Source organism: Heterocephalus glaber, unplaced genomic scaffold (assembly GCF_053883595.1).
Source record: "Heterocephalus glaber isolate CG9 unplaced genomic scaffold, H.glaber_assembly_v1.0 deba00001608, whole genome shotgun sequence".
Taxonomy (NCBI): Eukaryota; Metazoa; Chordata; class Mammalia; order Rodentia; family Bathyergidae; genus Heterocephalus; species Heterocephalus glaber.
The window spans coordinates 14,663,639-14,681,952 of record NW_028258379.1 but is presented as its reverse complement, the minus strand read 5'-3'; the positions used below and the strand labels follow the sequence as shown (position 1 = coordinate 14,681,952).

Below are 18,314 nucleotides of genomic sequence, written 5' to 3'. Positions count from 1 at the left end.
AAGGAAGGTCTGACACTTCCCCAGCAGATAATCCATGCCAACCTTGTCCCTTTGGTCTGTCCTCAGCTTCAGGGCTGCTCTGGGTCATATCCAAGATGGGGATTCATCCTTGGTCTCATTTCTTAAAGAAAGGAAGCTCATTTGTCCTTTACTGCCCCTCTGATCTGTGGAAGCAGTCCAATAGGTTGCTGTGTCAAGCACAACCAATCCCAGTAATGGTCACCATTTGTAAAGGATTAGGAGTTCACCAAGGGAGCTATGAAGGTCCTTCCCAAACAGTCCAGCTCACAAAATAGCACTCTTTGACCCTCCCACAGCTCACAGTGACCACAGTCTACTGCACCCACCCGGAGAGTCTCCCTTTCTTATTTTTAAGTCTTTCCATCTCTCTTTTGTCCAAGACAGTGGGTGGGAGGTGGAGTTGAGAACACAGGGCAAGTCTCATTCTTCCCTTGTTTTCATCTATACAGACGCTGACATCCCTCTCCCCAACCAAGGGCAGGGTCAAGGATCTGCTGTGTCACAGAGCTACCCGTGGGCTGCGGTTCCCAGAGATGACCAAGGGAGGGGCTGTTGTTTTACAGATATCGATGAATGTCGTCAGCCTGGCACTTGCCCTAACAAGAGATGCGTCAACTCCCCTGGCTCCTACACTTGCGTGGCCTGTGAGGAGGGCTACAGGGGCCAGAGCGGGAGCTGTGTAGGTGAGGGCTGCTTGCCAAGGCACCAAGAGGGCTGTTTGGCCTTGGGACTGCTGGTGGAGCCCACACACAGGGAGAGAAAGAGGCAGGCAGAGGGAAGTGCTTAGAGGCTATTGTCCTCCCCAGTCCAGCTGGGTTCCCAGTTGACCCTGGGTATGGCATGGGTGTGCTTCAGTTCTGGTGCTCAGCCCTCTGAATCAGCCAGGGTGGGGGCCTCTCTCCCTGGCCACATCCGTTCTGAAGCTACAGCCCAAGGTCCCAGGAGTTTCTGTGGCTGGCTCCTGTGGGGTGGGGAGAGGAGTCTTATCCCAGTCTTGGGATAAGGCTGAGTGGTGGTGAGAGCCAGCAGCCAGGCCCCTCTGCTCTTCTGTCCGAGCAGCACTCAACAGCAGTTGTCCCTCTCCCTCCAGAGGGGGGTGCATGTGAGCAGGAGGAGGAGGGTCCTCCCCCCCGCCCCCGCAACCCCCGCAGGAAGAAGGGCCTGGGGTTCAGAATGCCAGGAGGGACTGTGTTTTCAATAGATGCTTTGAGGCTCTGGAGAGGGCAGACGGTTCCCAGGCCCTTGAGACTGCCACAGCCGCCCAGGCCTGGCTGGCCTCTCTCCCACTGCCCACCCTCTTATTGAAGCTGGTTGTCAGGCTGGGAACATGGGTTGTTTGGTGACAGGTGGGAAACTAGGGAGAATCAGACCCACAATGAGGTCTTTGGACACCTCATTCCCAGTGTCCTCAGATGGACTAAATCAGTCTAACCCTGGTCACCTGGCCCCTAGTGGTCTGTGTTCTAGATGAGGCTGAGGGGAGCTCAGGGGTGCAGGGACCCTGCCTTGCCTGGGTAGAATGGGGGCATGTGGCTTCACAGCTTCCCCAGGGTGGCCTTAAACCCCTTCTGAAGGCTGATTTCCTGGCCTGCCAAGGTGGGCTGCATGAAGGAGAGGGGCCAGCCCACATCCTGGACTTCTCTTCTACAGATGTGAATGAGTGTCTGACCCCTGGGGTCTGTGCTCATGGGCGGTGCATCAACCTGGAAGGCTCCTTTAGATGCTCTTGTGAGCAGGGCTACGAGGTCACCTCAGACAAGAAGCGCTGCCAAGGTACAAAAAGACTGGAGCTCCCTTTCTCCACAGGCCAATCCAGTCTGTGGCTCCTTCTGTCTGCACATGCGCCCTACCCACGCCTGCTCATGCATTCCTAACCATGCTGCCGAGCACACCCCTGGCCATGTGTCAGTCTCTGGCGCTTCTGGGATGTCTGCCCCGCAGTCTCACATAGAACTTGATGCCCTGTTTCAGATGTGAACGAGTGTGCCAGCCGGGCCTCATGCCCCAAAGGCCTCTGCCTCAACACCGAGGGCTCCTTTACCTGCTCTGCCTGTGAGAGTGGATACTGGGTGAATGAAGATGGCACTGCCTGTGAAGGTAGCCCTGGGGAGGTTACCTTCTTACCAAGCCTGGGCTGGTACTAAGGGGCTCTAGATTAGAACAGAGATCCCTGTAAAGGGACTTTGGCCCAAGGACAACTTCTATTGTCATAATCACCAAGCTCAAAAGGGAGGGCAGGAGAAACAGGAGGTCATAGAGGCAAGAGGGAAACAGGGAGAGCTACCTACGGAGCTCTCTAGGGTGGAGATGTGGGGGTTGCCTTAGGGAAGGTCCTCAGCAGGGCCTGCCTTTCCCCAGGGCCCCAGAGTCCTCCCTGCTCAGAGCGGGGCCCAGAGGTGTGGTGCAGGCCTCACTGGGTGGCAGCAGCCCTGCTGGGTCCCTGGCCACACTGTGTGCTCAGACCTAGACGAGTGCGCCTTCCCTGGAGTCTGCCCGGTGGGCATCTGCACCAACACCATGGGCTCCTTCTCCTGCAAGGACTGCGACGAGGGTTACTGGCCTGGCCCCCTGGGCCACGCCTGTGAAGGTAAGAGCCTGCGTGGGAGGAGCCCAGACGGGATGCAGGGAACAAACCCGTCACTCCAGGTGGCAGAATGGACAGGGGCCCTCTGTCCACCTAGGATGGTGGGCTGGCTGGGGACACCTATCCTCAATCCTCCCTGAACAGAAGTCAGAAAAGCAACCACAGACCTAGAGCTCCTGCGCCAACAAGGCTTACAAGCCTTCGTGTGTGTTAGCATCGCTGGGGCAATGTTCAACGTGCAGCCTCCTGGTCCTATTCTAGACGCATCCTCTGGACTCTGGAGGGGCCTTGGAATCTGCATTCTGACAAGCTCCTCGGGGAATTCCTTGTAAGGGTGGCTGCTGGGAGAGCACTAGTCTGTACCAGGCAGTCTCACATTCCCATGTCTGTTTCCTTGGTTTATTCCCAATTGCTTCCCAGTGAACTCTGAGCCCCCTCGGCCATGACAGGGGCAGGGCTTTGGGGCAGTGCAGGTAGTGGAGGATCCCAGTCAGAGCAGGGCCAAGTGGTCAGAGCTGTAGTCATCCTGCTCCCCTGGGTGCCCTCGCCAACTTCCCCCAGCTGTGCTGCTCTGTGAGGGTGGGATGGCCCCATGGGTCCAGTCTCTGCAGGCAGGTGCCAGGTCCTTGGGAGACCTCTCCCTCTGCTCTGTCCTTGGGAGGTTCCACTGGCAGCTAGCTGCCTCCCTCCCCTGTGTGGCCCTGCAGATGTGGATGAATGTGAAGACCCCCATAGCAGCTGCCTGGGAGGCGAGTGCAAGAACACAGCAGGCTCCTACCAGTGCCTCTGCCCCCCGGGCTTCCAGCTGGCCAGTGGCACTGTGTGCGAGGGTGAGCACTCCCATCTCCCCACTGGGGCAGGAATCCATGAGCGTATGGGAAGGTGGGAGCACCTGGAGACACTCACTGTCTTTCCCCTCAGATGTTGACGAGTGCTCAGGGGAGGAGCACTGTGCACCCCGGGGCGAGTGCCTCAACAGCCATGGCTCCTTCTTCTGTCTCTGTGCACCTGGCTTTGCCAGTGTGGAGGGGGGCACCAGCTGCCAGGGTGAGACGCCAGCATGGCCACGACAGGCGCAGCAGCGGGGGTGCTGGAGGCTATGTCTGGAGTGGAATCCATCTGAATTCTGGGACTGAAAAACACCTAAAATGTTCACACTTCACCCAGATGCAGGGGAGCCAGGTGTCTGGGGAGGGACTTGGAGCCTCTCAGCAGGGCCTCTCCATGCCGTGTGAGGCAGGCGTGCACCCTCTCCAAACTCTCCGCATTGCCCTTCTACCCCTGATAGCCCAGCTCCCCACCCCCAGAATGACCTCTGGTTTCCAGCTCTGGGCTCTCCCTGGGATCTTCCTTTTCTACCTGAGCCACTCTCCAGCCCTGCTGGGTAGCTCCTAAGGGCTAGCTGGGGACCTGACATGGAAGGGACCCATGGCTGAGTCTGCTGACAGATGTTTCTACTCTAGATGTGGATGAGTGCGCAGCTGCAGACCCGTGTCAGGGAGGGCACTGTGTCAACACCGAGGGCTCCTTCAACTGTCTGTGTGAGCCTGGCTTCCAGCCCTCCCCAGAGAGCGGGGAGTGTGTGGGTAAGGGCTGCAGGGGAGTGGACAGGCCCCGGCCCCATGTCTGCCCACACCCTCTGGTCCTCAGCTCCCTGGAACAAGCCACTGCCACTTCCCAGGAACTGGAGTGCTTTCCATGGATTAATCATCCAGCAGAGAGTGCTTTTTTCAAGCCTCTGCTGGCCCAGGCACTGTCTGAGGCTGACAAAATGAAGACAGCCATAATCTTTGTGCTGGCAGACCACACAATCTATTTCTAAAGGCCAAATTGATAGACATTAAACACCTGCTATGCTCAATGTCTTTTGCTAGGGCAAACAGTTATAGACAGTCTTGAAATTGAGTAAGGGAGACAGACATGAAGACTGCTCCCTGCTACGGTAAAAGTTGAACACAGAGAGAAGTATAAAGTGCTCTGCTGTTGGGGACAGGAGGCAGTGGAAGGAAGGGAGTGTCACAGAAGGCCAGGAGCTCTTCCTAAATGGCATACAGTTCTCTTCCTAGATGTTCACCCCTGCTGGGCCAGGGGGATGGTCCTGAACTCGACAGGTTGGGGTTAAGATGAGCACAGTAATTTGGAACAAATCAAGGGACCCCAGAGGTTGCGGGGTATGACCTTGTAATGCTAGCATGGTGGGGCCAGAACAGTGACCTGGTCACAGCTGTGCCCTCTCTTGGCTCTGGGGACAGATATTGACGAGTGTGAGGACTACAGAGACCCAGTGTGTGGGGTGTGGAGGTGTGAGAACAGCCCTGGCTCCTACCGCTGTATCCTGGGCTGCCAGCCTGGCTTCTATATGGCCCCGACTGGAGACTGCATTGGTGAGTAGGAGGGTTGAGTCAGAGGCAGGAGGGCTGCGAACGTCTCTTCTTCCTTGTATTGAACTAGAAATGGTTTTCTCCTGTGGATACTGACTGTGCAGATGTTTGAAGTTTATATATTTTCCATACAGCAGACCTTGTACAAAAATTAAAAAGGAATGTTGCTGTTAGAGCTTTTGTGTCCTGTGTTCAAAGACTGCTTTTCACAAATCTATTAACAGACCAGATAAATCAGTATTTTCAGCGAATAGAGCACTCACACCCTCTACCCTGGCCCCTGCTCTCCCATAGACATAGACGAGTGTGCCAATGACACGGTGTGTGGGAGCCATGGCTTCTGTGACAACACGGATGGCTCCTTCCGCTGCCTCTGTGACCAGGGCTTCAAGACCTCACCCTCAGGCTGGGACTGTGTTGGTGAGAAGCCTGCGGGCTACCCAAGGTCTGGGCCAGGGAAGGCTCTTGGGCCCTTCTCATCTCCATGGGTCTTGGCTGTCCTGGACAGAAGCCCTAGCACTCTCCTCCTGAAACATTCAGGGTCTCATGTTGGGTCCCCAAAGGGTGGCCAAGGGAAACCTGGAGGAAGAAATCTCGACTGCCCCCTGTAGCTGCCATCTCTGCTGGGGTGGAAGGGGAAAGCATGGCCAAGTTCTGCCAGCAGAGGGAGCAAGCAGGTTGAGGATGCTCACCTACCCCACCGCCTCCTCTCCCTCCCTAGAGACCTCAGACCCAAGAGGCACCATGTTCGCAGAATGTACAGAGGACTAACCCTTCTTTTTGGCCACTCCTCCCCTCTCTTCCTTCCCAGCTCCTTTGCCCATCTGCCACTCCATCCTCCTAATTCACACCCACTTTTGCTTCCTTCTGGCCAGGCTTAGCCTGGTTCTTTCGGGGAATGAGGACTTGGCATGGCTGGGCAGGAGTCAGGGGCAGGGGACGGGCCACTTTGTCTCTGCCCACAAGCCTGTCCTCATGCCTGGCAGACGTGAACGAGTGTGAGCTCATGCTCGCTGTGTGTGGGGCTGCGCTCTGCGAGAATGTAGAGGGCTCCTTCCTGTGCCTCTGTGCCAACGACATGGAGGAGTATGATGCACAAAAAGGGCTCTGCCATCCCCGGGTGGCTGGAGGTGAGATCTGGGAGCCTCACAGGAATGATCTGCACTTCTGTCATTACCCATGGGCATCTACTCCTCTGTCCTAAGGCTGCCGAGAGGGGACTGGGCAGGGTCTGGGGCAGTGTTGAAGGGCAGGTTAGGAATGGAGCGTGGAAGGGCAGGTGTCTGAGTCCAGCATGTGCCAAGACAAGGAAGGTTGGCTCCAACCAGGCAACATACAGGCACAGGTGTGACCACCTAGAGGCAACTCGGGAAGTTGTGATGCTGATTTAGTGGCCCCGGGGACCTCAGCCTTGGAGGGACCCTAAATCCATCCAGCCCCTGAATGAGTCTTCTGAACAAGGAAGGACTTGTACCTGAGCTAAGCTGGACTCTGCCCTACCCACTCCACCCTAGAGCTGCAGGCTCAGCTTCTCACCTTAGACTGGACCATGACTCAGCTGGCCTCAGTGACTTGGGGAGAAGTAATCTTATAGGGAACAAGGAAGGGTGGGAGGGGCTAGGTACCTGAGATGGGATGATCAGAGGGCTCCCTGTTTGTATGGCAGGAGCTGGGAGCAGCCCACAAGAGAGGAAAGCAGGGTAGAACAGAAAGGGTAGGGGCTTTGAGGTCAAACCCCAGCCTCACCCTTAAGAGCTGTGTGGCTATGTCAAGCTGCCTAGCTTCACTAAGCTCAGTTTCTTCATCTGTTGAAAAAGGTGATAGTATCCACTCATAGGGTTGTTGTTGAAAGTACCCAGTGAAATAATATAGATAACAGCATTTTGTAAATTGTAATGCTGTGTAAATGTTATATTTAAAAAATACACTCAAAAACAAGAACCAAGAGATACTATGTAAAGGTGCAAATTTCCAATGATGAATGTCATTATATTGTATACCTAAAATGTACCAATGATTAGAATGAATAATCGATAATGTAAAATAGGAATAAAAGGTCCAAAGGGGTAGGGGTAGTGGGAGGCACAGGGGAAAGGAAAGAAGGGAAAGGAAAAAATGATGAGAAATGGAAAAAATGGAAATAAAGTCTTTGTAAATAGGGAAGGGTGGAGGGCGTGAAGGGAGGGCTAGGAATGGGGAAAAAATAAGAACCAAGATGCATTATATAAAGGTACAATTCCCAATGAGAAATGTAATTGTGTTGTATACCTACAATGTACCAATAAAAGAATTTAATACAAAAAAAATACATTCAAGAGGCAGGGTGCCTCAGAGAGTCATGAACAGACAGTAATGAGGGGCATCTACCACACAGCTCAGAGCATCCCTGAGGCCCCAACAGGGGACCATGCCTCAGGCCCCATCCGCATGGACTGCTACTCAGGACAGGATGGCCATCTGCCCTGCTCCAGCATCCTGGGCCACAACTCCACACAGGCCGAGTGCTGCTGCACCCAGGGTACCAGATGGGGAGACGCCTGTGACCTCTGCCCATCTGAGGACTCTGGTGAGACCCCAAGGGGCCCAAATCCTCTTAGAGTCGGCTGTCCAGGGTGACATTTGAAGGAGGGAGGAGGAAAGGGGGCACCTCTCCCTTTTGAAACTTGACACCTCCCTTCACAGTTGAATTCAGGGAGCTCTGCCCCAGTGGGAAAGGCTACGTTCCTGTGGAAGGAGATTGGACATTTGCACAGACCATGTACACAGGTAACCTCCCTCCACACCCTCCCCAGACACCGCAAGCAGGAGTGCCCTTGGCCTGGTCCTCCAGGAGGCCCCTAGGGAAGGCCACATTCAGCCCTGGCCTCCAGGTGCCTTCCATCTTTTTTGGCTGACTCCCTGCAGTTTTAGTTGGAAGTTCAGACCTGAGTGCCACCTAGTGTCCACATGATCTTCACCTCAATTTCCTTGCTTGCTCAGGCCTGTGCTATCCAGGAACTACGGTTCTTGACTAACCCTCATCCCTGTCTTAGTGAGCACAGGCAGAGGCCAGGTGCAGTGGCCCAACTCCCATCCTCCACTGACCAAGCTGGAAACTCCAGGGATCCTCTCAGTGCCTTAGTCCTAAAGCTAGTCCTGAGAAGGAAGTAACAGAAACCGAAATAGCTTGCGTGCATGTGTGTGGTACAGGGGATGGAACGCAGGGCCTCAGGCGTGTGAGGCAGGTGCTCTACCACTGAGCTACATCTCCAGTCCCAGAGGTAGCTTTTCTTGAGTGTAGCTAGGTGCCAAGCACTTTACATGTATTCTCCTCGTAACGACTAGAAGAGGTGAAGTAATTGGCCACATTTTTTAGAAAGAAAACTGAGGCAAGGAGAATGTAAGCAGCTTGCCCAAAGTAACTCAATTCCTAAGTGGAACAGCAGGGATTCAAACCCACAGTCCAGCTTTAGAGCCCCTGCTTGAAAGAACTCCCTCCTACTGCTTCTCCCTTTCCCCTTAACTCCTCTGCCCTCTGCAGATGCTGACGAGTGTGTGCTATTCGGGCCTGCTCTCTGCCAGAAGGGCAGGTGCCTCAACACGGTGCCCGGCTACATCTGCCTGTGCAATCCTGGCTACCACTACTCTGCCTCCCGAGGGAAGTGCGAGGGTGAGGACTGCCCTGGCCCTGCCCACTCCCAGTCCCAGGCAGACAGTCCCTCTTGCTGGGAGGCCCCCTTCCTGGGGAAGATGCCCAAGCAGCAGGCAGGTCTGCGGTGAGGGAAGCTCTGGGCCCTCAGAGCTTGTCCCTGGGGAGGGGCTTCCTGGGCTGGGCAGATGTGAGGGGCATCTCTTCTGTGATTCATCACAGGAAAGCCCCTTCATGAGCACAGTCTGTGGACAGGCCACCCTGGCCCTAACCCACTCCTCCACTTCCCCTGCCCCGCCACCACAGATCACAACGAGTGCCAGGACATGGCCTGTGAGAACGGTGAGTGTGTGAACACGGAAGGTTCCTTCCACTGCTTCTGCAGCCCCCCGCTTACCCTGGACTTCAGTGGGCAGCGCTGCGTGAACAGCACCAGCAGCACAGGTGAGTGGCCTTGGATTCAGGCCACAGGGGATGTGGGCCTGGGCTAAGGCTCACGTGCCTCTGGGTCCTGTGCCACCAGAGGACCTGCCTGACCATGACATCCACACGGACATCTGCTGGAAACAAGTGACCAATGACGTGTGCAGCCAACCCCTGCGCGGGCACCAGACCACGTACACGGAATGCTGCTGTCAGGATGGCGAGGCCTGGAGCCAGCAGTGTGCTCTGTGTCCCCCCAGGAGCTCTGGTGAGGGGACCCCTGCATGGCTGCGCCCAACCTGGGGAAGGGGACATCTTAACCTTGGAAAGGAGTAGGGCAGAGCATTGCCCTTGTCTTCCATCCCCATGTTTGGGGGCAGTGGGAGGGGAGTGCTGCCAGAGCTCCCAAAGGGTACCAGTCTCCCATACTGCCTCTCTCCTGGGGGATTCTGCCAAGTGAACCAGCTGATCAGGCTCTAGCCAGCAGGAGCTGGAGCCCAGCATCCTCTCTCCCTCCTCCCTGACAGAGGTCTATGCTCAGCTGTGCAACGTGGCCCGGATTGAGGCAGAGCGGGAGGCCGGGGTTCACTTCCGGCCAGGCTATGAGTACGGCCCTGGCCCAGATGACCTGCACTACAGCCTTTATGGCCCAGATGGGGCCCCCTTCTACAACTACCTGGGACCTGAGGACACCATCCCTGAGCCCCCCTTCTCCAACACGGCCAGACACCCCATCCTTGAACCACCCCTACAGCCCTCCGAACTCCAGCCCCGCTATGTGGCCAGCCATCCAGGTGTGTTGCAAAAAATGGGGAAGAGGTGAGCCCTAGGCCATTTCCCTTTCATCTCCCCACTTGCCAGTCATACTGCCAGCAAGGTGAGGATGGGGAAGGAAAAGAAGCACCCAGCTAGATGTCTCTGCTTATGGGTCGCTTAGACATAACTCCAAATGCTTGGGTCAGGCCCTACCAACTCTCTGTCATGACTAGCACAGGGACACAAAGAGGTACAGGACACTGCCCCAACCTCAAGTCTCCTTGTGGGAGTTGGAAGCGACAGAAAGTGGCATGCTGCCATCTGTCTTCTCCACACCACATACAGGATGCAGAACAGCCTGTTCCAAGGAAATCTGGCAATTGAACTTGTGACCTGAAATGTGAATTAAGGATTTCTAATAACCTGCAAGGCCCACTGTGCTGACCTTCCATTTTGTGAACGGCATGACCGTGGCACTCAGGCTTTGTATTCTTAAGAGAAAGTCAGGCCTGGCACTTGTGTGGTGGGCACAGTACCCGCCACAGGGGCAGCCACTGTGTCAGCCAGATTAGGACCACCCCATCACAGGAGACTGGGTCATTTCTAGAGGGCGCGGGGTGCTCAGGGAGAGGAGAGGGTAAAGCAGATCAAGTTTGCTTTGTGTTGAGTGAGGCTCCTCTGCTGCCAACCCTGCACCCAAAGAATGCACAGATTTAAATAAAGCATCTTCCCCATACCAAACCCCAAAACTATACAGAAACGTGCAATGGGCAGGACCCTGCCATTATGAAGTCCCGCTCTTCCTGGAGCCTTCGTTTAATACACGGCACAGTACGGCCTTTGTTTTAGCATCTTTCTGTGAGAACCTGTGACCCTCCCCTGCCCATCCTCACCCACATCGTTCACCCTCCCTTTGTTCCGGAGGGTGAGGGTCTCAGCGCAGGAGTCTGAGCACCAGCCTCAGCTGCTTCCCTCTGATTCCCCCCGCCAGAGGCCCCGGCCGCCTTCGAAGGGCTTCAGGCTGAGGAATGCGGCGTCCTGAACGGCTGTGAGAATGGCCGCTGTGTGCGCGTGCGAGAGGGTTACACCTGCGACTGCTTTGAGGGCTTCCAGCTGGATACAGCCCACATGGCCTGCGTGGGTAAGTGCAGAGTCGGGACAGGAAGTGAGACCGGCCCCTGCCCAGAGACAGGAACGCACTTGGGAGGGCTGAGAAATCCGCTGCCGCCCCCTAGTGGCTGCTTGGTCTCAAGGCGGCAGATCACAGGGCAGGACCAGGGCTTAGTGACCAGAGGAGCAGAGGGCTCCCCACAGCTTTTTCCTTTCCCTTCCTCTTAGATGTGAACGAGTGCGATGATTTGAATGGTCCTGCTGCCCTCTGTGCCCATGGTCACTGTGAGAACACAGAAGGTTCCTATCGCTGCCACTGCTCCCCAGGTTATGTGGCCAAGCCAGACCCCCCACACTGTGCTGCTGAGTAGCAGTGAGGTGTGGGCAGCTACCTGGAAATGGTCTCCAGCCACAGGCAGAGGCTTTGAGGATGCTTTCCTAGCTGGGAAGACACCATGACAACATCAGGCTGGGGTCCTGACGCCCACCTCCATTGGACTTGCCTGCTTTCGTCTCTCCCAGCTTAGGCTCTGGCTGTGAGCTTGTCACTGCCTCCATGCCCTTGCTTGGCTCAAATACCACCAAACGCTTTAATGCTTCAGCCATAGGCCATGAGGCCCAGCCCACCACCTGTCCTGGCCTTGCTGTGGGATGCTATCAAAGACAGCCCTCCCCCTCCCCCTCAGGCTGTGCAGCCGTGAAGGGCCCAGTGGCCTCACACTGCAGGGACTCCTTTCCAGCTATGATCCACACATCATCTCGATGACTCCACAAGTGGGACAGAAGCCAGATCTGCCCTGGGATGGTCCTTCAGAATCTGAGGAGCAAGAAAGGGTTTGGCAGAGTTTGGGGATGACTCCATCGCCCCCACTCAGAACTGTCACAGCCACCCAGCCAGTCTGGGCCCTGATTTTGCAACATGTCCACCCTGTAGCCAGTTCTGTGGCCTCAAGGAAGGACCGAAGATCCCCTCATCTCTGAGAAGCAAGACTGGTATTAGCTTGCTGAGTGTAAGAGACACACATGAAGAGGAGCAAAGAGCCGGAGAAAGCAAGAGGGCACAAGAAGGCAGTATGAAAATATGGGGAGCTGACACAAAAGGGGGATACAATTCTAAAGAAATATTCAGTAGCTTTGGGTAAATATTCAAAATTCACCCACTGATATCCCTTGTGCACTAGCAGCAAGGGCTGCCACAAGAGTATTCGTCTCCATTTATTAAATACATACACTTCTTACAGGAAACAGATCTCTGGGATCTTTTTGGTGAAAGTCAGTTTGATCTGCTAACAGTGAAAAGGTCTACTTTCTAGTGTGATTTTGTTCGGAGGAAGCCAGATTTTCAATGCTGTTCTCTTCTGCTCGGAGCGCCCACCCTCTTCTTCAGAAAACCAATGTCTGGAATCCCTCTGGGCTTACAAATAGACTCTTTCCAGCCCAGGCTAGCTGGGAGTTCAGAACCTTGGTAAAGAAATATACATATCCTGGCTCTTCTGTTCCTGTTTTCACTTCATATTAGGCCAGCTTTCTGTACCACATTGGCTAAGTCTAACAATTAAGAGATGAGGCCACTCTGCCAATAGCATACTATTGGGTTCCAATGGGAAAAAGCTCTTTACTCTTTGAAGACAAGTAAAATTTTGAATGTATTTCTCTGATGGATGGCAATGTAAATGAGGCTGCATGTGACTGGAGATGGTGATAAATGCTACTTTCTTAATTTAATCTGTCCTGTCCTACCTGCTGTTCTGATTGTCGGCCATCACATAATAATTTATTGCAGGCTTGTCACATCCCAGGCACTGTGTTCAGTACTGTGCATAAATTTCATTTAATCATCCAACAATCCTACTTTTTTATTCTCAATTTACTGGTGAGGAAACAGGCATAGAAAGTTAAAATAATTTGTTATAAGTCACTACAGTAGTTGAGATGTTTTTAGAAGACAAAAATAAACGGTTCTTAAACATGAAAATGTTCTTCCATTCAAAATAAAAATCCAACTTAAAATGCACAGTGATATACTTAAGATTAGCCAAGATCAAAAACTTATATTAAGACTCCTAGTTGGCATCTAGCAAGCATCTAGGAAAACAGACGCTCTCATACTAGCTGATGGGAATATAAAGTGGTTTGACCTTTCAAGAGGACAATATGACCGTGTCTTTCAAAATTATAACAGTAATAACTTCTAGGAATTTAATTTTCAGATGTTAACTTCCACACTAAATGTGAAATGACATGTGTAAAATGTTATTTATTATAGTATTATTTGTAATAGCAAAAGATTAGTTACTATGGAAACAAAAAAAAGCTCTAATGCCTTCTGAGAAAAGATATCCAAAACAGACTAAGAGAAAAGGGGCGATTATACACCAGTGTGTAACATATGCTGCTATTTGTCTAAAGAAGAGAGAAGTGAGTAGCTGTTAACCTCATCCTCGCCACTCTAGCTTATACCCATCATTCATTACATACCCTGCTGTGCCCGCTGCCCCTTCCCTAACCCTCCAACCCTTCCTGCTTCTTCTAGACATACTGCATGTGTACACACATATTTCCTTTTATTAAAAGCCCAAATGGTATATTTTGCATGCTGTTCTGTACTTTGCTTTTTACACTTTATACTTACACATAAAGGATTTTCTCATTCTACTTCATAGAATGTATACCATTCCACTGAATGGATAAACCATAATCAATCAGTTCCTCACTGACTGACATTTCCATTGTTTCTTATCTTATGCTTATAATGCTGTAATGAATATTCTTGTACATATGTTATTTCACATTATATCTCTGGGATAAATTCTTTGAAACAATTGCAGTTTGTGGGGAGGGTGGATAGGAACAATACTGGGAGACTTTTCACTGTTAAGCCCTTTTGTGTCTTTTTAAACTTGTACATGTATTACTTATTCAAAAAATAAAATATTTTTAAATACAGCTGTTGGCCACAGACTGCTTAAATGTCCCTCATTCTATACATTTATCTGATTACACTTCACAATTAAAGCCAGTTGATAAATATTTCCAAATTTTATAAAGCAAACTTTCACTAGCCATGATGGCATACACCTGTAATCCCAGCCCTTGGGAGGCTGAGGCAGGAGGAGCTCAAGTTCAAAACCATCCTGGAGTATATAATGAGACCCTATCTCAAAAAACAAAAACAAATGAACAAAAAATAAAGCAATCTTGGCTGGGGATTTAGCTCAGTGGTTCTGCTGCCTGCCTCGCAAGCACAAGGACCCGAGTTTGATCTCCAGTACCAAAAAATAAATAAATAAATAAATTTTAAAAATAAAGCAATCTTTCACTAAGCAGCCCGGTAGCATTTTTATGGGGAAAGGACAAATGGATTTTAAGAGAGCAATTATAAGTACTAATCTTAGATATCAAGAAAAATAAAGGTAAAATAAATAAATAAATAAAAATAAAAATAAAGGTGTTTCTTGCCTTTTGGACAAATATGCAAAATGATAATATTGCCACGGACAGTGTTAGGCCCTGCTGAAGGCCAGATGCACAGCATTACTTTGGGGCTAGAGTTCAAGGGAAGGCTATCCACTCCTTATACCTGGTTGCTCCTGCCAAATGCAGCACCCTACTCTGATGCTTTGTTTTTGTTTTGTTTGGTTTTGTTTTTTTGAGACAAGGTTTTGCTATGTAGTTCAGGCTGGCCTTGAATTCATGGCAATCCTCCTGCCTTGGCCTCCTGAGTGCTGGGCTTACAAACAGGTGCCACTATGCCCAGTTTAATCTCTGAACAGATTTTCTCCTAATCCCTTCAAACTTTCCCACACATTCCCTGGGTTTAATCAGAGAGGGAGGGAGGAAGGAAAGGAGGAAAAGGAAAGAAGGGGAAAAGAGGACAAGGAGTGTACTGCCTAACATGCATGAGGCCCTGGACCTGGGTATAATCCCCAGCACTGCAAAAAAAAAAGGGGGCGGGGGGACGGGGGTAATGACATCCAGGTACCTGTTTGTATAAAGTTAAAGCCAATTCTGCAGCAAATAAGGCCTTGACAATCTCTCCTGGAAAGTAATAGGAAAAGTAAAGATCTTCCAATTGATATGGGAAAAGTATAAAGTTTTCCTAAATGAATTTGGACAGTAAACAAAAGTTGTGAAAACATCCGTTGGCATTTATGGCCAGTTGGGAAGAGGGTATCTGGCTAGAAAAGGGCCTGCAGAAGAACCTAAATCTGTTTACAATGTTGATTACTCAAGCAAATGGCTCAGTGTCCTCTTGCTGCTGTCATTATCCCTGCCCTGTGTTTTTAAATCACCCCCTCCCATGAAGACTTCTTGGTGCCACATCCAGTCCTTTCAGTGTAAAGTCAGGTGATTTTCCCTAATCCACCTATTTCTAAACACAGAATTCCAATTCTCCCACTCATAGTAGATACTTCTATATTTCAAGGGACCTTGTTTCTGGCCAGTTGACCACGGGAATTTAATGGGATATATATTTAGCAACTAAAGCTATGCTCCTTAGACTCTGGAATTTTAAAACCACCAAATCAATAAATAAACTATAAAAATATTCCACAATAGGTTCTAACATTTAAAGTGTAGCAAGATGTCTTTTGAACAATGATGAAAGGACTTAAGTAGTCTGAACTGAAAATCTTATTAGGCCAGGTACTGGGCCAACTTTCTGTCTTAGTAATGTGAGTATGCAGACATTTCCATGGCACACTGCTTTCTGCCTCCTTCCATGGGCAGCTAAGAAATCTGTTCAGGCTTCCAAGAATTCTCTTCTTTCTTCTAAACACATGATAGGTTTGATTTCTCTAAATTCTAGGTTCTCTTTTTTTCTTGACAGGGTCTCGCTGTATAGGCCAGGCTGGCTTTGAACTCGAAGCAAGCCTTCTCAGCCTCCTGAGTGCTGGGATTACAAGCATGCACCACTATGCCCAGAAGGTCTAGGTTTTCTCACATTGCAAGTTCTAGGTTTTCTCACATTTCCATTTTTTTTTAATGGCAAGTTTTCTTATTAAATAACTTTAGTTCCTACCCAGTTTAGCAAGTTTTTGCTGTAACAAACTTTTAGGCTCCCAAGAAAAAGATGGATTTAACAAATAATTCTTCCAGAATCAACCCAGTTGTGGTTTCCTCAACTTTGGTATAGTATTATTTGTTGTGATGAGACATATAAGTATGAGACATAATTATTTAAAAGATTAAACAACACACTTATACTAAAAAAGCTACTGTTTACCTGAAATTCAAATATAACAGGGCATCCTGCATTTCATCTGGTAACCCAAACGGCCATTATCTATTATCTACAATAACAAAAAGACTACTTCCTGCTCTGAATGAGACCAAAGACATTTGGCGAAGCAACATATCCCAAAAAGACTCAGTTACTGTTCACACACTCTTCAAATGTCTACATGAGTATAAAGAGGCTATTTTTCAAGTAATTCAGGTATCTGCAGGGGTTTGATCCAAGTCTTCTGGTGGACAGGCTCTTGGTTTTATGAATCCTAGCAGATTGACAAGTCAGACAATAAAATGTATCTGCCCTATCACATGGGAAGTGGCAAATGAGCTACAATACAAAATAAAATTAAGTCAGTAGCACATTCTAGACATGTGAAATGAAAAAGACACTTCATTTGCCTTTCTCATCTGTTCTGGCCTAGTAACTGATGTTCAAACTACCTAATTAATCTGTAACCCTGATTCAAAACACCATAAGGACTTTCTTTAAAATGAGGTTTTTATACATAGCTATACACATATGTACAAGCAGTTATGAAGGCCAAAGAAGTCACTCCAAATTTTGGAGCTTTGGGGCTCTATAGATAATATTGGGTTTCAACCAATGATTAAATCTGAGGTAACAGCATTTGGAAGGTCGGCCTTAGCATCATATAGAGGGCAAGTGGAGGGAGGCTATTTTGGCCAAGTATGAAAGCTTCACATTTGGGAAATAATAGTGGCAAAACACACACTCCTGGATTAAGGAAAATAAAATTGAGAGGAGGATATGATTGGAAGAAACCGCTAGAATTCTATAATCCCAGGTTTCTCAGATTAGTAGAGCTGGTGCCAATCTCAGGGTCACCTGTCATCTTGTCAAAGTTTGATAGAGAAGGATGACCCACAGGAGCAGCCTTGCTGTGCTTGAGGATTGTTCAACACTTGGAATGAGCTTCGGATCAGTTCTCGGCTGAAGTCCACCTGTGCGCCTTTCACGAAAGCCAGGCTATCAGAGTCAACTACCACTCTTGCCCCACCCTGTTCAAATACCCTGAAAAGACAGAAGGCAGTAATGAATGTTATAAACATCAAAACCCTCTGAGGCCAGAGGTGCACCTTCTTTTTTTTTTCTGAAACATTCCTTATTACCTCAAAGAGGTGCTGATTTTCTTTGAAGCAAAAAGAGTTAATGGAATAAATTCTGAAAAATAATTTTTAAGAACTTCGGCTTGGAATCTAGTCCAGCTATACTATCTCTGACTATCCTATGGACCTAGGCAGTCAATTTTCCACCTGTAACTTGGTTATATTGAATCAGGACAACAAATGTTCATTCCTCAGTGAGATGGTCACTATTAACCTTTTAGCAAGTCTTTCAATTTGTCCTAACAATGCACACTGAACTGGAGACACTTTCATCCCCCATACATCCTGCGGACCCACCCCTTTCTCCTTGCCTGTCGTCGGGGTTGATAACTGTATCCAGTGAAAATTTGTATTGGAATCCGGAGCATCCACCTCCCTCCACCTGCAGCCTGAGGAATTCTGACCCTTCGGTGATTTCCAGAAGCCTCTGAAATGCAAAAAGGGGATCAAGAGTTCCAAACAGTGGAGGCGTGGGTGAGGGAGATCCCCGCGCTCCCCGCACTCACCTGGGCACCGCCGCCCCGCTACGCCCCCTACCTGGACGCAGCTGTCCGTGAGGCGGATCTGTCCTTCACCAGCCTCGGGGCCGGAGGACGACGCTTCCCGACGTGCCTGAAGTTCCGCAGAGGCCTCGAGGATCCTGTCGCACAAGGAAGAAAGATGCGCCCGGGAGCAGAAGGGGCACCTGGACGACTTCCCGCCAAACCTAGAGACTCCACCTGGACTGTCTCACGCCAAACCCTCCTCTCCTCCGTGGGTCTTAGTTCCCATTTGTCCTGGAGGAACAGACACTAACATCCTTCCCAAGTGCCCTTCCAGCCTCGGTACCTGCTCCTCTGCCGGGGAATGACCGCTCTCAGCAGCGCAGCCGTTACGTACTGACCCCTGGTGGCGGCCATCTTCCTCCACAAACCCCGCCCTGCGCATCGCCCTTATTCCCGCCTCCGCCCGGACTCGGGAGGACTGGAGAGAAGGTCTGTGGGTGGGACCTCAGCGAGACCCCCCCCCCGAGCATGCCTATTGGTTAGTCCAGGAAGAGCAGGGGCTT

At 50.6% G+C, this 18,314-nt stretch overlaps 2 protein-coding genes across 7 annotated transcripts in view; one reads left to right on the top strand and one right to left on the bottom strand.

Moving 5' to 3' along the window:
* Positions 1–14,346, top strand: part of Ltbp2 (latent transforming growth factor beta binding protein 2) — a 104,050-nt gene extending 89,704 nt beyond the window's left edge. For 2 of the 5 annotated variants that reach the window (XM_087195398.1, XM_087195401.1), the window contains exons 19-36: positions 471–704; positions 1,672–1,794; positions 1,993–2,118; positions 2,483–2,608; positions 3,313–3,435; positions 3,527–3,652; positions 4,069–4,191; positions 4,858–4,989; positions 5,281–5,406; positions 5,973–6,116; positions 7,361–7,552; positions 7,669–7,752; positions 8,507–8,635; positions 8,921–9,058; positions 9,138–9,305; positions 9,565–9,831; positions 10,785–10,934; positions 11,132–14,346. In XM_087195398.1, the coding sequence (XP_087051524.1) occupies positions 471–704; positions 1,672–1,794; positions 1,993–2,118; positions 2,483–2,608; positions 3,313–3,435; positions 3,527–3,652; positions 4,069–4,191; positions 4,858–4,989; positions 5,281–5,406; positions 5,973–6,116; positions 7,361–7,552; positions 7,669–7,752; positions 8,507–8,635; positions 8,921–9,058; positions 9,138–9,305; positions 9,565–9,831; positions 10,785–10,934; positions 11,132–11,274 (2,654 nt within the window). In that variant the 3' untranslated portion in view covers positions 11,275–14,346. The remainder of the gene's footprint in view (positions 1–470; positions 705–1,671; positions 1,795–1,992; positions 2,119–2,482; positions 2,609–3,312; positions 3,436–3,526; positions 3,653–4,068; positions 4,192–4,857; positions 4,990–5,280; positions 5,407–5,972; positions 6,117–7,360; positions 7,553–7,668; positions 7,753–8,506; positions 8,636–8,920; positions 9,059–9,137; positions 9,306–9,564; positions 9,832–10,784; positions 10,935–11,131) is intronic. The other 3 variants (XM_021246459.2, XM_087195399.1, XM_087195400.1) reach the window with 3 other exon arrangements.
* Positions 14,347–16,616: 2,270 nt separating this feature from the next.
* Isca2 (iron-sulfur cluster assembly 2) lies at positions 16,617–18,283 on the bottom strand. 2 transcript variants are annotated; one of them, XM_087195402.1, is made up of 4 exons: positions 18,095–18,283; positions 17,773–17,906; positions 17,564–17,693; positions 16,617–17,171 (listed from the first exon to the last, which is right to left on the bottom strand). In XM_087195402.1, the coding sequence occupies exons 1-4, from the start codon at positions 18,163–18,165 to the stop codon at positions 16,997–16,999; spliced, it is 510 nt and encodes a 169-aa protein (XP_087051528.1). In that variant the 5' UTR covers positions 18,166–18,283; the 3' UTR covers positions 16,617–16,996. The 2 variants fall into 2 exon arrangements, with proteins under 2 accessions (XP_087051528.1, XP_004837257.1); XM_004837200.4 differs by having other exon boundaries at positions 17,578–17,693; positions 17,804–17,906; positions 18,095–18,282.
* Positions 18,284–18,314: the final 31 nt, after the last annotated feature.

Bases quoted from the DNA above. Each gene is read 5' to 3' on its own strand.
- Isca2 (XM_087195402.1), bottom strand. From the start codon at position 18,165: ATGGCCGCCACCAGGGGTCAGTACGTAACGGCTGCGCTGCTGAGAGCG. The intron at 17,694-17,772 runs GTGAGTGCGGGG...TTTGCATTTCAG, and splicing joins AGCGGGGCGGCGGTGCCCAG to AGGCTTCTGGAAATCACCGA. The intron at 17,172-17,563 runs GTGGGTCCGCAG...CTGTCTTTTCAG, and splicing joins CGACAGGCAAGGAGAAAGGG to GGTATTTGAACAGGGTGGGG.